Source organism: Emys orbicularis, chromosome 17 (genome assembly GCF_028017835.1).
Source record: "Emys orbicularis isolate rEmyOrb1 chromosome 17, rEmyOrb1.hap1, whole genome shotgun sequence".
NCBI lineage: Eukaryota > Metazoa > Chordata > Testudines > Emydidae > Emys > Emys orbicularis.
The window spans coordinates 1,841,361-1,854,199 of NC_088699.1; the positions used below are offsets into that span (position 1 = coordinate 1,841,361).

Below are 12,839 nucleotides of genomic sequence, written 5' to 3' on the forward strand. Positions count from 1 at the left end.
TGCAGCTGATGCTAACAGCCGAGCTCCAAGGGACTTGTGTGCACTGCCATTAGTGCTTCCAAAAGGCCCCATGAATGGGTTCTGCAGCTAGACAGGCAGGAAGGGAGAAGGTCCCTCCAGACGCTCACACACTCCTGGGAAGACTTGCTTCTCACTCTCAGCACTGCTACAAGAGCCTGGCCTGAGCAGTAACGTGCAGAACAAGTCTGTTATCCTGGTGCAGATGGGGGCTAGGGGCCTGCCTCCCTCCCTCTACAGTCTATTCAGCCAGTGCTGGGCTTCCTCTACTTCCGTTCTGCCCTTCAGGGGCCATCTCTTCCTGGAGGGAGAGGTGCATTTGGTCGCGAGTTTCTTTTTCCATACTAATGGCTTATTGGCCACTCAACAGGGAAGAGCTCACTCTGTTCAGAGGGGAATTTGCTCCCTGGCATCACTCGCAACCCCTCAGCAGAAGCGTACATTCCCCCATGGGCCGCCAGCATGCCCTGTTAGTTTTCACTCCTCTGTCACCTGCAAATGGGCATCAACAGCAGCTCTTTCTACCCCTTTATTTTTAAAATCACTTGTGTTTTCCCAGACAGGCCGAGCCAGCAGGACCATGAGGAGCTATCCCTGCTGGCAGGATCATGTTTTTACTGGCTGATTAAAGCCACAATTTCCAGCTACTTGGAACTTTAAATAAGCAAGAACCTTAGAGATCTCTCACGCTCATTGGTCAAATCATCCCAGCAGAATAAGCAGCAGCTTTCCGACCGGTTTGCTCAGCCACACAAATAATTTTCTTTTGGTGAATCAGTGCTTAGCCTTGTGTGGGGGATCAGGAAGCATCTGTAAAGTGACCATATTCGGGTGTGGTGTCCGAGATTTCTATCCACCTAAGAGAGAATGGACAGCGTCAGAGCTCTGCCTGCACAAAGCAAGGGCTTTAAAATCTCAAGGGAACAGAGAGGAAATGGCCCTGCCAGAAAAACTCCCTGGGGCCAGTGGTTAATGCACTTCTCCTGTAAACCCACCCTGGCCTCCCAGCACTGACAAGGTCAAAAGCAACCTCACTCTCTTGCTTTAACTAGCGGGGCAATTGAAGGCAGACAAGCTGTTGAGGGTGCCCAAGCTCTTCCCTACAGCAGCTGCTGGAGGAAGGGGTGAAAGAGCAATATTGCGCCAAAGCTCCCAGCTCCCCGCCTCGCACCGCCACCGGCGCTCTGTGGATTGGTGCTGAGCTCTGGGGCAGCACAGGGCTCAGGAAGATATAAAGCAAGAAAAATAAACTATCATGTTTTAATGGAATGACAGCTAGTGGCTAGAGCCAGCGCAGTGCAGGCAGGCACCACATGAGCATTGCATATGTAGCTGTGACAATGTGCCTCAATCCGGAGCTGGCACAGCCCCTGCCGTTCCACTCCCAGGCCCCACATTCAGCTCTTGAAATGCAACTCCGTTCTGAGCCGCTTCCGCCCCCACCATCCACACTCACATGGAGTGCAGGGTGTGTGTTAGGGGGGGGCTGCAATGTGGACACATAGTGAGTAGGAAGAATCCCACTGAAATCAATTTACTTGTGAATCAAGAGAGAACTTGGCAGAGGTTTCCCCAGTTGAGAAACTTAGACATCTGCCTCCGGTGGCACCAAACTTCTTCCAATTAGCAGCATTTAGAACAAGCCTTGTAAAGGCCTATCACAAGCCAGTGTCCTGCAAGGGACCCCACCAGCAACTACAGAGCCACATACAAAGGTTTTTAGACTGACGTATAAGACCAGGATCTGAGTTACCCAATAAGAGCAGCTGGAACGAGCAGAATGATTGCCCCAAAGAGAAAGGGGAATCCCTTCATGAAGTGCAGGCTTGCAGGGTAGAGAGAGTTGAACACTCCTGTGGCCACAAGTGAGCAGAGACCTTCCACGCAGGCAACAGAGGCAAAAAGAGCACCTGGAAGGACACCAAGGTCAGAGCTTAGCAATGAGGCTCCTCTTTTGGCCCCCTTAGACTGAACACACCTGACCATCTTCGTGCATTTCAATCTGGATCTTAGTAAAATATTTTCACTCAGATCAGGAGGTGGCCCTTTTTCTCTGCAGTGCAGGTGCCAAGGGCTGGGAGCAGAGACAGGCATGATGGGCCAAGTTCAGCCCGAGTGTAAGTAGGATAACTCCACTGCCCTCCATGAGTTGCACTCACCACAGGGCTGAATTTGGACGCTGCATCAGACGGACTGGAAATCCCACGAGGCAGAAACTAGCTAAATGTAAGTGCCCAGCACATTTTATCATTCAATAAATATTAAACGCAGCAGAGATACTGCAGGTTTCGTTTTATAACCTTGGAATCCAATTTACACTAGCTTCACTCTAAGAGGGGCCCACGTTAGCCGCTTGGAGGAACCAGGACTTTCATTTAATCACTGAGAAGCCATTTCTGGGCTGCAAGTGACTGCACTAAGCCCCTCCTCCCCTCTCCTGACTCTGCAGTGGCATTTCCAGCCAGGTCCATGTACAGGAGGCAAAGAGGCCCGGCTCTCCCCAGCATTATGGAGAAGGGTAACCCTACATCCTGTGGTCACATCCTTTAGTAGTGCTGAGTTCTTCCAATTGTTGCCAGTCACACAGGCCAAAGCCATACCGGGGGTTACTAGTGTTTCCAGAGTTTATTTTTCAACCCAGTCTAACTCCTGTTCCCGTGAAAGGTTTTGAGACCAGGGGGAGGTCATCAGTGACCCAGCCCCAAACTTTAATGTGATGCTTTTCACTTTGACTACATCTTCCTCTACACATTCTAGTCCCAAGTAGGTTCACCGTATTGCCTAGAAAAACTGCCCACAATGACTGTCCTGCGCAGGGCCTGAGGATGTGTGCATGTGCCAGGGGGGGAGGGGTCAGAAGAATGCAGAGATTCCCTGACCTGGTCCTTTTGGTGCCTCCTGCCGGGAGAGGCTGAGGCACACTCCTTGGGTTGTTTGGTTTTTAATGTGTCGCGCAGACATCACTAGGTTGGATGTTTCAGGGCCTGCTGTGGGTTATCCTGGTTGATCACTTACCCTGATCCTTCTCATCCACCAGTTTGGACAGCTTTGCCCGGATCACTGGAGTGGCTGCCATTGAAAGAAACAGGATGCCATAACCTGTGAGTGAGAAATAAGACACACCCAGGAGGTTTTCTGATCTGTGGAATAACATTGGTAGCTTAAAACAAAACCAACCCCACAAATAACGCACCTGTGGCTGCCAGGGAGACTGCCATCCTCCTGCCCATTAGCCCATGCGCACCCTTCAGCCCGCCTCCTTCTATGGCCCCTTTGAGGGTAGCTTAAGATACCTTGTTTGTGTGGCTTTTGGTTGGTCTACAACTGTCTGTAGTGACCCCCTCTAGCTGCAGCACCACCACCTGGTGGTGACAGTAAATACAAGGTGTGACAAGCTGGTGATCTCAGCAATTTTGGTATGTGGATACTTTGGGGACGTCTACTCTGCCTTTCTGTTTTTCCAAGAGGCTGCCATCCTCTCCTCACTCCTCTGGCAATTTTTAAGCTATCTGGATTTAGGGATTCAGCATCACCTGTGAACATCAGTGGTGTTGTAGAAGCAAGTGAAATCACAACCAGGCCCGAGATGTTGGAGAGCAATCCTAACTCCGCTACCCAGGTGTCTTCAAGGCACAGCTGCAGTGCCCGCAGCCCTGCCAGGCTGCTCAGGTAAGTCAGGTAACTAGCCGCTGAGCCATAGCCAATCAGATCAGAGCCCCAGCAGAGAGGGGAGCTGAGTTCGTATAGGACAAAGACGTCCCTGGCTCCAAAGTGGATGGTGACAATGAGAAAGAACGTCAGAGAGTAGAGAGCGAGCTTCTGGTACCCTGGGGCTGCATACAGCTTGTACACAGACATATAGTGACTGAGGGTGAACAGCTTGGCTGGTTTCCTCTCCTTCACCGATTCCTGGAGACAAAGAGCAGCATAGAAGGCAGTGGCAAGACTGACAGCAAACACGAGCCAGAAGGGATTGATGTAGCCCTGAGCTTTGCGCCACTGCCCTCCGATGATGCTGGCCAGCATGCCTGCCACGCCCAGGCACGCCTCCAGGATGGCGACGCGGAACGTACGGGAATGCTGGTCACTGATGTCAGCCACGTAGGCAAAGCAGCTGGCCAGGATCAGGTTGTAGTCCCCCATGAGGCCGCACAGGATGCGCCCAAGCAGGAAGTAGCCAACATGTAGCCTCAGGTACATGACAAGAAGATAGATGGCAGCCTGCAAGGCCATGCCCACGGCGGGCAGGATGAGTGCTGGACGCCGACCCACGCTGTCACTCCATGGTCCAAAGAGAGTCACCGAGAAGAGACCCACAAAGAAGCCTGCCAGGTTGATGTAGAGGTTCCAATGGGAGGCCAGGGTCTCCACTTCCTGAGACAGAAGGACAGACACAGGTAGGTGAGGCCCCGGATGGCACAATATCTGTCCATCAAGGTCTATGTTGGCACCCATCGCCTTGGGGTCTGACCCCGGCCTGCAGACACCTCCTCTTGCGAAAATATGGCCCAGCTCCTTCCAGCTGTGCCTGGCTGGGCACAGAGGGTGGGGGGCAGCCACGTCAAACCAGCACCCCTAGTTCCAGCACCTCTGGGGCCCGCCCGCTCCCGGGCACCCACCCCCCGCCCCGCCTCGCCTCGCCTCGCCCACCTGCTGCCGGGGGTCCCCCGCGCCGCTCGCGTTGCCGCAGCCGGGCGAGCCGCTGGCCGCGGATCCGTTGTAGCCGAGCTCGGCCCCGAGCCGGTCCCACAGGTACTGGGTGCAGAGCGGGGCCTGCAGGCCCAGCGCCACAGTGCCCAGGAAGAGAACCGGCTCCACCGTGGGGGCGGCCCGGGGGCAGCGCGGCCGCCCCCCGCCAGCGGGGCCCGGGCTGTCGGCCATAGCGGGGGCCGGCGGAGCGCCGCGCGCCGCCCGCAGAGGCAGGAGGCGGAGGGGAGGCAGGCCCCGCCCGGAGGGGACGGCAGAGGGCCGGGGCCAGGGCTGCCAGACGCCTCCCCGCCAGGGCCCCCACGTCCGGCGGCCGGGGCCGCCTCCGCTGGCAGCATCCATGGGGAGAGCGCGGGGCTGCCCCGCGGGCTGGGGACAGAGAGCCCCAGGCGATGCGCTTAGCCCTTCCCCGCACTGAACCCCCGTGCCCAGGCTCAACCCCTCTTGCCCTTGCCCGTCTCCATTTAACCCCGGCCCCTCGGCTCTGCCCTTCCGCTCCGTGTCCACGGGATCCGGGAGCACAGCTTCCACTTGAGTTAATTCCCTTCGTCTCCTTCTCCTCTCCCCACCCTTCTGGGAGCGAGGGCAGTTCAATGAATGGGAGCCAGGGGTCATTTCCTCCAGTTTTTCCCCTTTACTGCTCTTCACCTGCTCAAACCTCCCTCAGCTTTGGAAAAGTTACAAAGTAGCCAAAGGGGAAAAAAGGGAAAGTGAAACTAACACCCCCCTAAACCGTAGACATTCATTCTATTGAATTCACTGACAGGAGAAGGGGGGGGGGAATAGATGTCAGCATTTCTGGTTTTGACAAAGGAACACACAAGTTTTGCTGAAAAGAAAAGCTTTGCAAAAGTCTTGAGTTTCGAAAAAGGCTGTTTTTAAAATGGGGGGGGGGGAATTGTAAAGAATAAATTGCACTCAGCTCCTATTATCTGATATGACTGAGCTCTTCCAGTCAAGGCACGATTCCAGTTCCATAGGGGTAGAGTCTGCAGAGCAGGGGTGAAAATTCAAAAGCACCTAAGAGAGAAACACCCAGGTCCAGACCCATAAAGGTATTCCAGTAGAAGTTAGGGCCTAAATATCATTGGGGATCTGGGCCCCTCCGATTTTGGAATCTGAGGGGGAAGGGGAATGTTTAAGGCCATCAAATCAAGGAACTGTTCCTGGTAGGAAAGGTAAGCACACGTACAAGTGTTCTGAGGATCAGGGCCTAATTTACATGACATTACACATGTTGGAATTGGCACGGTGTCTTTTTGGGCAACAAATACTTAAACTTATGCCATGAAACTTCCTCTGTATTTTCTCCTTCCTATTAGTTCATAAGCTAGTTTTGAAGAACACAGGTTCAAAATCAAAAACAAAAGCCTGTTATAGATTTTCTTACAAATTGAGGGCCTAAACTAGTGATCAACACAAGAAATCCAAGTGACTTCAGTGTGTTTCTGACCATTTGCGGGATTGGGCCCTGTCTGGTGATGAACTAATTAATCTTGAATGAGTTCATGAATCAACAAGAAGTGAATTTGCATGTTTTAGGGATGAAAAAGTTAAGTTTTTATCTTGGCCAGGTTTATGATTAAATGATTAATCTTCAACAAGCTGATGATGAAATGTTTTACAATGAATGTGTTTGTTACAGGCTAGCTGTCAGGTTAATGACCATGACAATAAAAAAAATCTGTTTCAGCAATTTTACCACAAATGATATAACTGTGTTTGCTTATGAAGACTTGCTGTACTTCATGTACTTCTTGGTGGCAAAAATAATTTATGTTGCAAAGCTAAGGAGATGGAACTTTAAGCATTCACATTTTTCTATTTCTTATAAACAGAATCACTGAACTTACTGTTGTGTTACTACTTACTTATAACATAGCATTCAACGACAAAGAGTCCTGTGGCACCTTATAGACTAACAGACGTATTGGAGCATAAGCTTTCGTGGGTGAATACCCACTTCGTCATACGCATGCTGACGTCAGACGCATTCATATCCTGTATGAACTGTTGCCAGTCATGCGTCAGACACATTGTCAGACACTGATTCTCAAACAATGGAAGTGAATATTATACAATTTTTTCTACAATCTTGCTGAAATCTTGGATTCATGTGTATTATCTTGTAGTTGTGTGTCCCACTGTATCCCAGACAGTGTCCATGAGTGGTGATTACAAGATATGCAGTCATTAAGGCAGGGCTTCTGCAGCTGTGTTACACTTCAAGTGCAAGTTCATGAATCAATGACTGATTTCCAGAGCTTGTTTCTCTCCTTGGCCTGCTGCGCATTGTATAGTCCACCTTTACTTTACTGTAGTTACAAGTTAAGATTCATTGCTAAGGAATGTTATACAAAGCTGTAATCACGTGTCCGTTATTGAGCTCAGTAAAGCAACCAGGCATATACCCTGGAAGGAAATTTACATTAGTGCAGACAATATCTATTTGCAGGTACTTTATAAAACAGATAAATTGACATGGATATTTATGTCACTATATAGACACAAGAGGAACAATGAAATCAATGCAAAGAGCCTTTACCTGTGTTACATCTGCTTATTGTGTATTCCACCAAGAATTCCTGTTGCGTGCTCTGACATTACAAGAGATTACTCTAGCATCATTTTAAGGTGTGAAATGTTCCTTTGGGTCCCTCTTAACCTCATCACCCAAGAAAACAAAAGTTAACACAGAGTTTTCTGCACAATAAGTACAACAATGGCACTTACCCTTTTCAGAATCTGAGTTGCAGGAGTCCCTCTGAAGGCAGTGAGGTTCTTGTGTTTGATTTTCCCCAGTGTCTTTGCACATTGGATTTTGGGTTTCATGACATTATTTGTAGCTGTTTTGCTGGTGCCAGAACTGTACTAATGCTTCAGGCCTTACTTTAGGAAAGTCTGTGCTTATGTCTATCCCTATTCAGGACAGTACTGAAGCATGTTCAGTGGGACTTAAGCACATACTTAAATTTTGGCATGTGCTTCAGTGCTGTCCCGAATAGGGGTGCTTTCTGGAATCAGGAACTCAAATTGGTCCTCCATTTCAGATGTTGCTTTTGTGGCATGGACCTCAATATCCAGTATCTTGAGCTGGCTTTTTAAGGAGGACACATCTGCTTTTGGCCACATTTCTGTGTCACTGTGTTTCATCAATTATATTGTGAACAAATAGAAAAGCTTTCCTCTGTTAGCATCATTTTCAGAGACAGTCAACATTTCAACTTGATAGACCCCAAAATGCCATTCAAGAGCAAGTGTCCACAGTGAGGTGGAAAGAATCTGAGACTGAAGTCTTTTAAGATCCCAGACACGCCAGCCTTGTGATTTACACAGAGCACTGACCACGTTTATATTCTGTATGAACTGTTGCCAGTCATGTGGCCTTTCTGAAGCATTCTTGCAGTGGTGGCAAAGACATTTGCAGAAGATTGCACACTGAATCCGGCACCTGGAAACTGTGGGGTTTAAATGAACGGCTTCACAAGAACTCCAAGTTTCCCTGAATCTGTTTTGCGTAAGGACTTGTCTACATTAAATAATATTATTGTGTTTCCTTTGAATGTGATTGTGAAGAGTCAACTTAGTGACAAGTTGCTGGCCATGATTCGTCGTGGTGTGTGCTGATGAGCCTCTCCTGGCCAGCACCGTGCCAGATAACTCAAGTCTTGACAACCTTCTTCAGACATGATTGAACGTTATAACGTAGACATGTTAGTCTCAGTAATATTGTTCCTAAAGGGCTCCCTGAGGGCATCATCTTCTTCCACTGTTGGTGATACCATAGTAGGGACCAGCCTGCTATCAACAGTTCCATCCATTTCTTAGGCCTGGTCTACACTAGGAGGTTATGTCGAATTTAGCAGCGTTAAATCGAATTAACCCTGCACCCGTCCACACAACGAAGCTATTTAGTTCGACATAGAGGTCTCTTAAATTCGATTTCTGTACTCCTCCCCGACAAGGGGAGTAGCGCTAAATTCGACATGGCCATGTCGAATTAGGGTAGGTGTGGATGGAATTCGATGCTAATAGCTCCGGGAGCTATCCCACAGTGCACCACTCTGTTGACGCTCTGGACAGCAGTCCGAGCTCGGATGCTCTGACCAGCCACACAGGAAAAGCCCCGGGAAAATTTGAATTCCTTTTCCTGTCTAGCCAGTTTGAATCTCATTTCCTGTTTGGACATTGTGGTGAGCTCATCAGCACTGGCAACGATGCAGAGCTCTCCAGCAGAAGTGACCATGCAATCTCAGAATAGAAAGAGGGCCCCAGCATGGACTGATCGGGAAGTCTTGGATCTGATCGCTGTGTGGGGCGATGAGTCCGTGCTTTCGGAGCTGCGATCGAAAAGACGGAATGCAAAGAGCTACGAGAAGATCTCAAAAGCCATGACAGAGAGAGGATACAGCCGGGATGCAACGCAGTGCCGCGTGAAAATCAAGGAGCTGAGACAAGGGTACCAGAAGACCAAAGAGTCAAACGGACGCTCCAGATCCCAGTCCCAGACATGCCGTTTCTACGAGGCACTGCATTCCATCCTAGGTGCGGCCGCCACCGCTACCCCACCACTGACCGTGGACTCTGAGGATGGGATATTGTCAACGGCCGCTTCCTCGGAGATGTTAGCAGACGGGGAAGATGAGGAAGGAGATGAGGGAGGAGGACGAGGCAGTCGACAGCGCTTACAACGCTGATTTCCCCGACAGCCAGGATCTCTTCATCACCCTCACAGAGATCCCTTACCAACCCTCCCCAGGCGTTAACCCGGAACCTGAATCAGGGGAAGGATCAGTCGGTAAGTGTTTTAAACATGTAAACATTTATTTTGAACAGAACAGGAATATTAACAATGGGTTTTTCATGATTAGTTTGCCCTAGGCGCTTAACATTTTAGTCCTTGCCAGTGCAGCTACTGGAAAATAAGGTCTATATGTCCGGGGATAGAGCTGAAATCCTCATGGGACATCTCCACGAAGCTCTCCTGGAGGTAATTGGAAAGCCTTTGCATGAGGTTCCTGGGGAGAGCGGCCTTATTGTGTCCTCCGTGGTAGGAAACTTTTCCGCGCCAGGCTATCATCAAGTACTCTGGGATCATTGCCTTGCAGAGCATGGCGGCATACGGCCCTGGTTTTTGCTGGCTTTCACGCAGCATGCGGTCTTTTTCTGTTTCAGAAATCCTCAGCAGTGATGTCGCTCATGGTGACCTGCTTTGCATTAGGGGAATGTTAGTATTGGGACTGCTTGCCTGTTCCTTTACATAACTGTAACCGGCGGTTTACAGCCACGCGGTGGAGACAGGAGAGGGGCAGCATACAGGGATCTTTCCCGGGGACAGCCGCGAGGGGGTGCGACAGGGGCAGAGTTCATGCTTGCCGGATTGCCGGCAGCAGGAACTGGCCAACGCTAGGAGCATTGCTTTGAACATGAAAGGAGGGCACTGCTATAATTTAAGTTTTAGCAGCCAAAAGTCTACAGCTTACCATGTCAGCCTGCTACCCGAATTCCGCTGTCCTGCCCCGCTTGTCTGATCTCCACTGCAAGACCCCAGGCACTGAATGCGAAGGCCGAAAATTCGACCTTGTCCTGAGTGCACATATGATAGGTGCTGTGCATGGTCTTGTTCACAGAGAAAGACTATGTTCATTGTTCACAAAAATTTATCGTTGTGAGGAATTCACTCCCTTTTTCCCATCCCACAGCTGCGACTGTCTCCCGACCTACCCCGGCATCCCCCTCCCAGAGGCTGGCGCAGATTAGGCGGAGAAAGAAAAGGACATGGGACGACATGTTCTCAGAACTTATGGGCTGCTCCCGAGCCGAGGTGGCCCAGCAGACCCAGTGGAGGGAGAACATGTTGCAATACCAGCGATCACACAGCGAACGGGAGGAGAGGTGGCGGCAGGAAGACCAGCAGGCGACTCAAACGCTGATTGGACTAATGAGGGAGCAAACGGACACGCTCCGGCGCCTTGTGGATGTTCTGCAGGACCGGAGGCAGGAGGACAGAGCCCCGCTGCAGTCTATCTCTAACCGCCCTCCCCCGCCACAAAGTCCCATACCCCCCTCACCCAAAGTCCCAAGAAGGAGGGGCGGCGGGGGCCGTGAAAACTGTCACTCCACCCCTGCAGACTGCTCAAGTACCAGACGGCTCTCATTCCCAAAGTTTTGATAAGTCCTTTCCTTCACTCCAAAAGCACCTCCTCCAAGCCCCCGTCCCAGTGTCATCCCCTAACTGTGTAGTTGCTAATAAAAAATTCGTTTCTGTTAATTACTGTTTCCGTCATGTTCTTTTAGAGGAGAGTGTGTTTGAAGGGGGGAAAGGGGGTTGGTAATTGGAGAGGACAGTCACCTTTACCAGGGTACAGACACGGGGGCAGGTTCAGCAGAAGGTCACACACACATTGCAGTCACTAGGCACCCTGGTCAGTCTGGGAGGTGGTTTTCATGTTCTGTGTGTGTGTGGGGGGGCTATGTGACTTTGTGGCGGGGGAGGGCGGTTAGAGATCTTATGCAGCGGTCCTTAGCCTGGATCACAGAGCCATGCAGCAGGGGATCTGTAACCGTCCTCCCCTGCCACAAAGTCACATAGCCCCCACACACAGAGTCCCGAAAAGTAATAAAGAAAACGGTGTTCATTAACAAAGTTCCATTTATTTTATTTTTAAACGTGTGTTGGACGGGGGTGAACGGGGTATGTAACTGGAGAGGATAGTCAACATTAACTGGGTAAAGAAACGGGGGCAGGTTCAGCTTCTCTTTAAACAAACTTAATAGTCACCGGTTACCCTGCTCACTGAGGAACCTAGCTTTCAAAGCCTCCCGGATGCACAGCGCGTCCCGCTGGGCTCTTCTAATCGCACGGCTGTCTGGCTGGGCATAATCAGCAGCCAGGCTATTTGCCTCAACCTCCCACCCTGCCATAAATGTCTCCCCCTTGCTCTCACACAGATTGTGGAGCACACAGCAAGCTGCAATAACAATGGGGATATTGGTTTCGCTGAGATCAGAGCGAGTCATTAAGCTTCTCCATCTCCCCTTGAGACGTCCAAAAGCACACTCCACCACCATTCTGCACTTGCTCAGACGGTAGTTGAAGAGTTCTTTTTCAGTGTCCAGGGTGCCTGTATAGGGCTTCATGAGCCAGGGCATTAGGGGGTAGGCTGGGTCCCCGAGGATCACTATAGGCATCTCCACATCCCCAACAATTATTTTGTGGTCCGGGAAGTAAATACCTTCCTGCAGCCGTCTAAACAGACCAGAGTTCCTGAAAACACGAGCGTCATGAACCTTGCCCGGCCATCCAACGTTGATGTTTGTAAAACGTCCCCTATGGTCCACCAGTGCTTGCAGCACCATTGAAAAGTAGCCCTTTCAGTTAATGTACTGGCTGGCCTGGTGGTCCGGTCCCAGGATAGTGATGTGAGTTCCATCTATAGCCCCACCGCAGTTTGGGAATCCCATCGCGGCGAAGCCCTCTATGATCACCTGCACGTTTCCAAGGGTCACTACCTTTGACAGCAGTAGCTCAACGATTGCGTTGGCTACTTGCATCACAGCAACCCCCACGGTAGATTTGCCCACGCCAAAGTGGTTCGCGACTGACCGGTAGCTGTCTGGCGTTGCAAGCTTCCAGAGGGCTATGGCCACTCGCTTCTGGACAGTCAGGGCTGCTCGCATCCGGGTGTTCTTGCGCTTCAGGGCAGGGGACAGCAACTCACAAAGTTCCAGGAAAGTTCCCTTCCGCATCCGAAAGTTTAGCAGCCACTGTGATTCATCCCAGACCTGCAGCACTATGCGGTCCCACCAGTCCGTGCTTGTTTCCCTTGATGTTCCACAGCATCAACATGACCCATTGCCACCATGATGTTCACGGCGCGGGGTCCCGTGCTTTCTGAGAGGTCTGTGCCCCTCTCAGACTTAATGTCCTCACCGCGCTGCCGTAGCCTCCTCGCCCGATTTCTCAGCATCTGCCTCTGGAAAAGGTGGATGATAAGGTGCGAGGGGTTGACAACGGCCATAACTGCAGCGATGGTCGCAGCGGGCTCCATGCTCGCAGTGCTGTGGCGTCCGCGCTGTCACTCACCAGAAAAGTGCGTGAACTGATTTCCCGC

At 50.9% G+C, this 12,839-nt stretch overlaps 1 protein-coding gene across 2 annotated transcripts; it reads right to left on the bottom strand.

The window, feature by feature from the left end:
• Positions 1 to 532: 532 nt before the first annotated feature.
• Positions 533 to 5,067, bottom strand: SLC46A1 (solute carrier family 46 member 1). 2 transcript variants are annotated; one of them, XM_065418338.1, is made up of 5 exons: positions 4,669 to 5,067; positions 3,531 to 4,392; positions 3,034 to 3,120; positions 1,772 to 1,928; positions 533 to 875 (listed from the first exon to the last, which is right to left on the bottom strand). In XM_065418338.1, exons 1-5 carry the CDS (start codon positions 5,065 to 5,067, stop codon positions 818 to 820), a joined length of 1,563 nt encoding a protein of 520 aa, XP_065274410.1. In that variant the 3' UTR covers positions 533 to 817. The 2 variants fall into 2 exon arrangements, with proteins under 2 accessions (XP_065274410.1, XP_065274411.1); XM_065418339.1 differs by having other exon boundaries at positions 3,034 to 3,117; positions 3,552 to 4,392; positions 4,669 to 4,899.
• Positions 5,068 to 12,839: the final 7,772 nt, after the last annotated feature.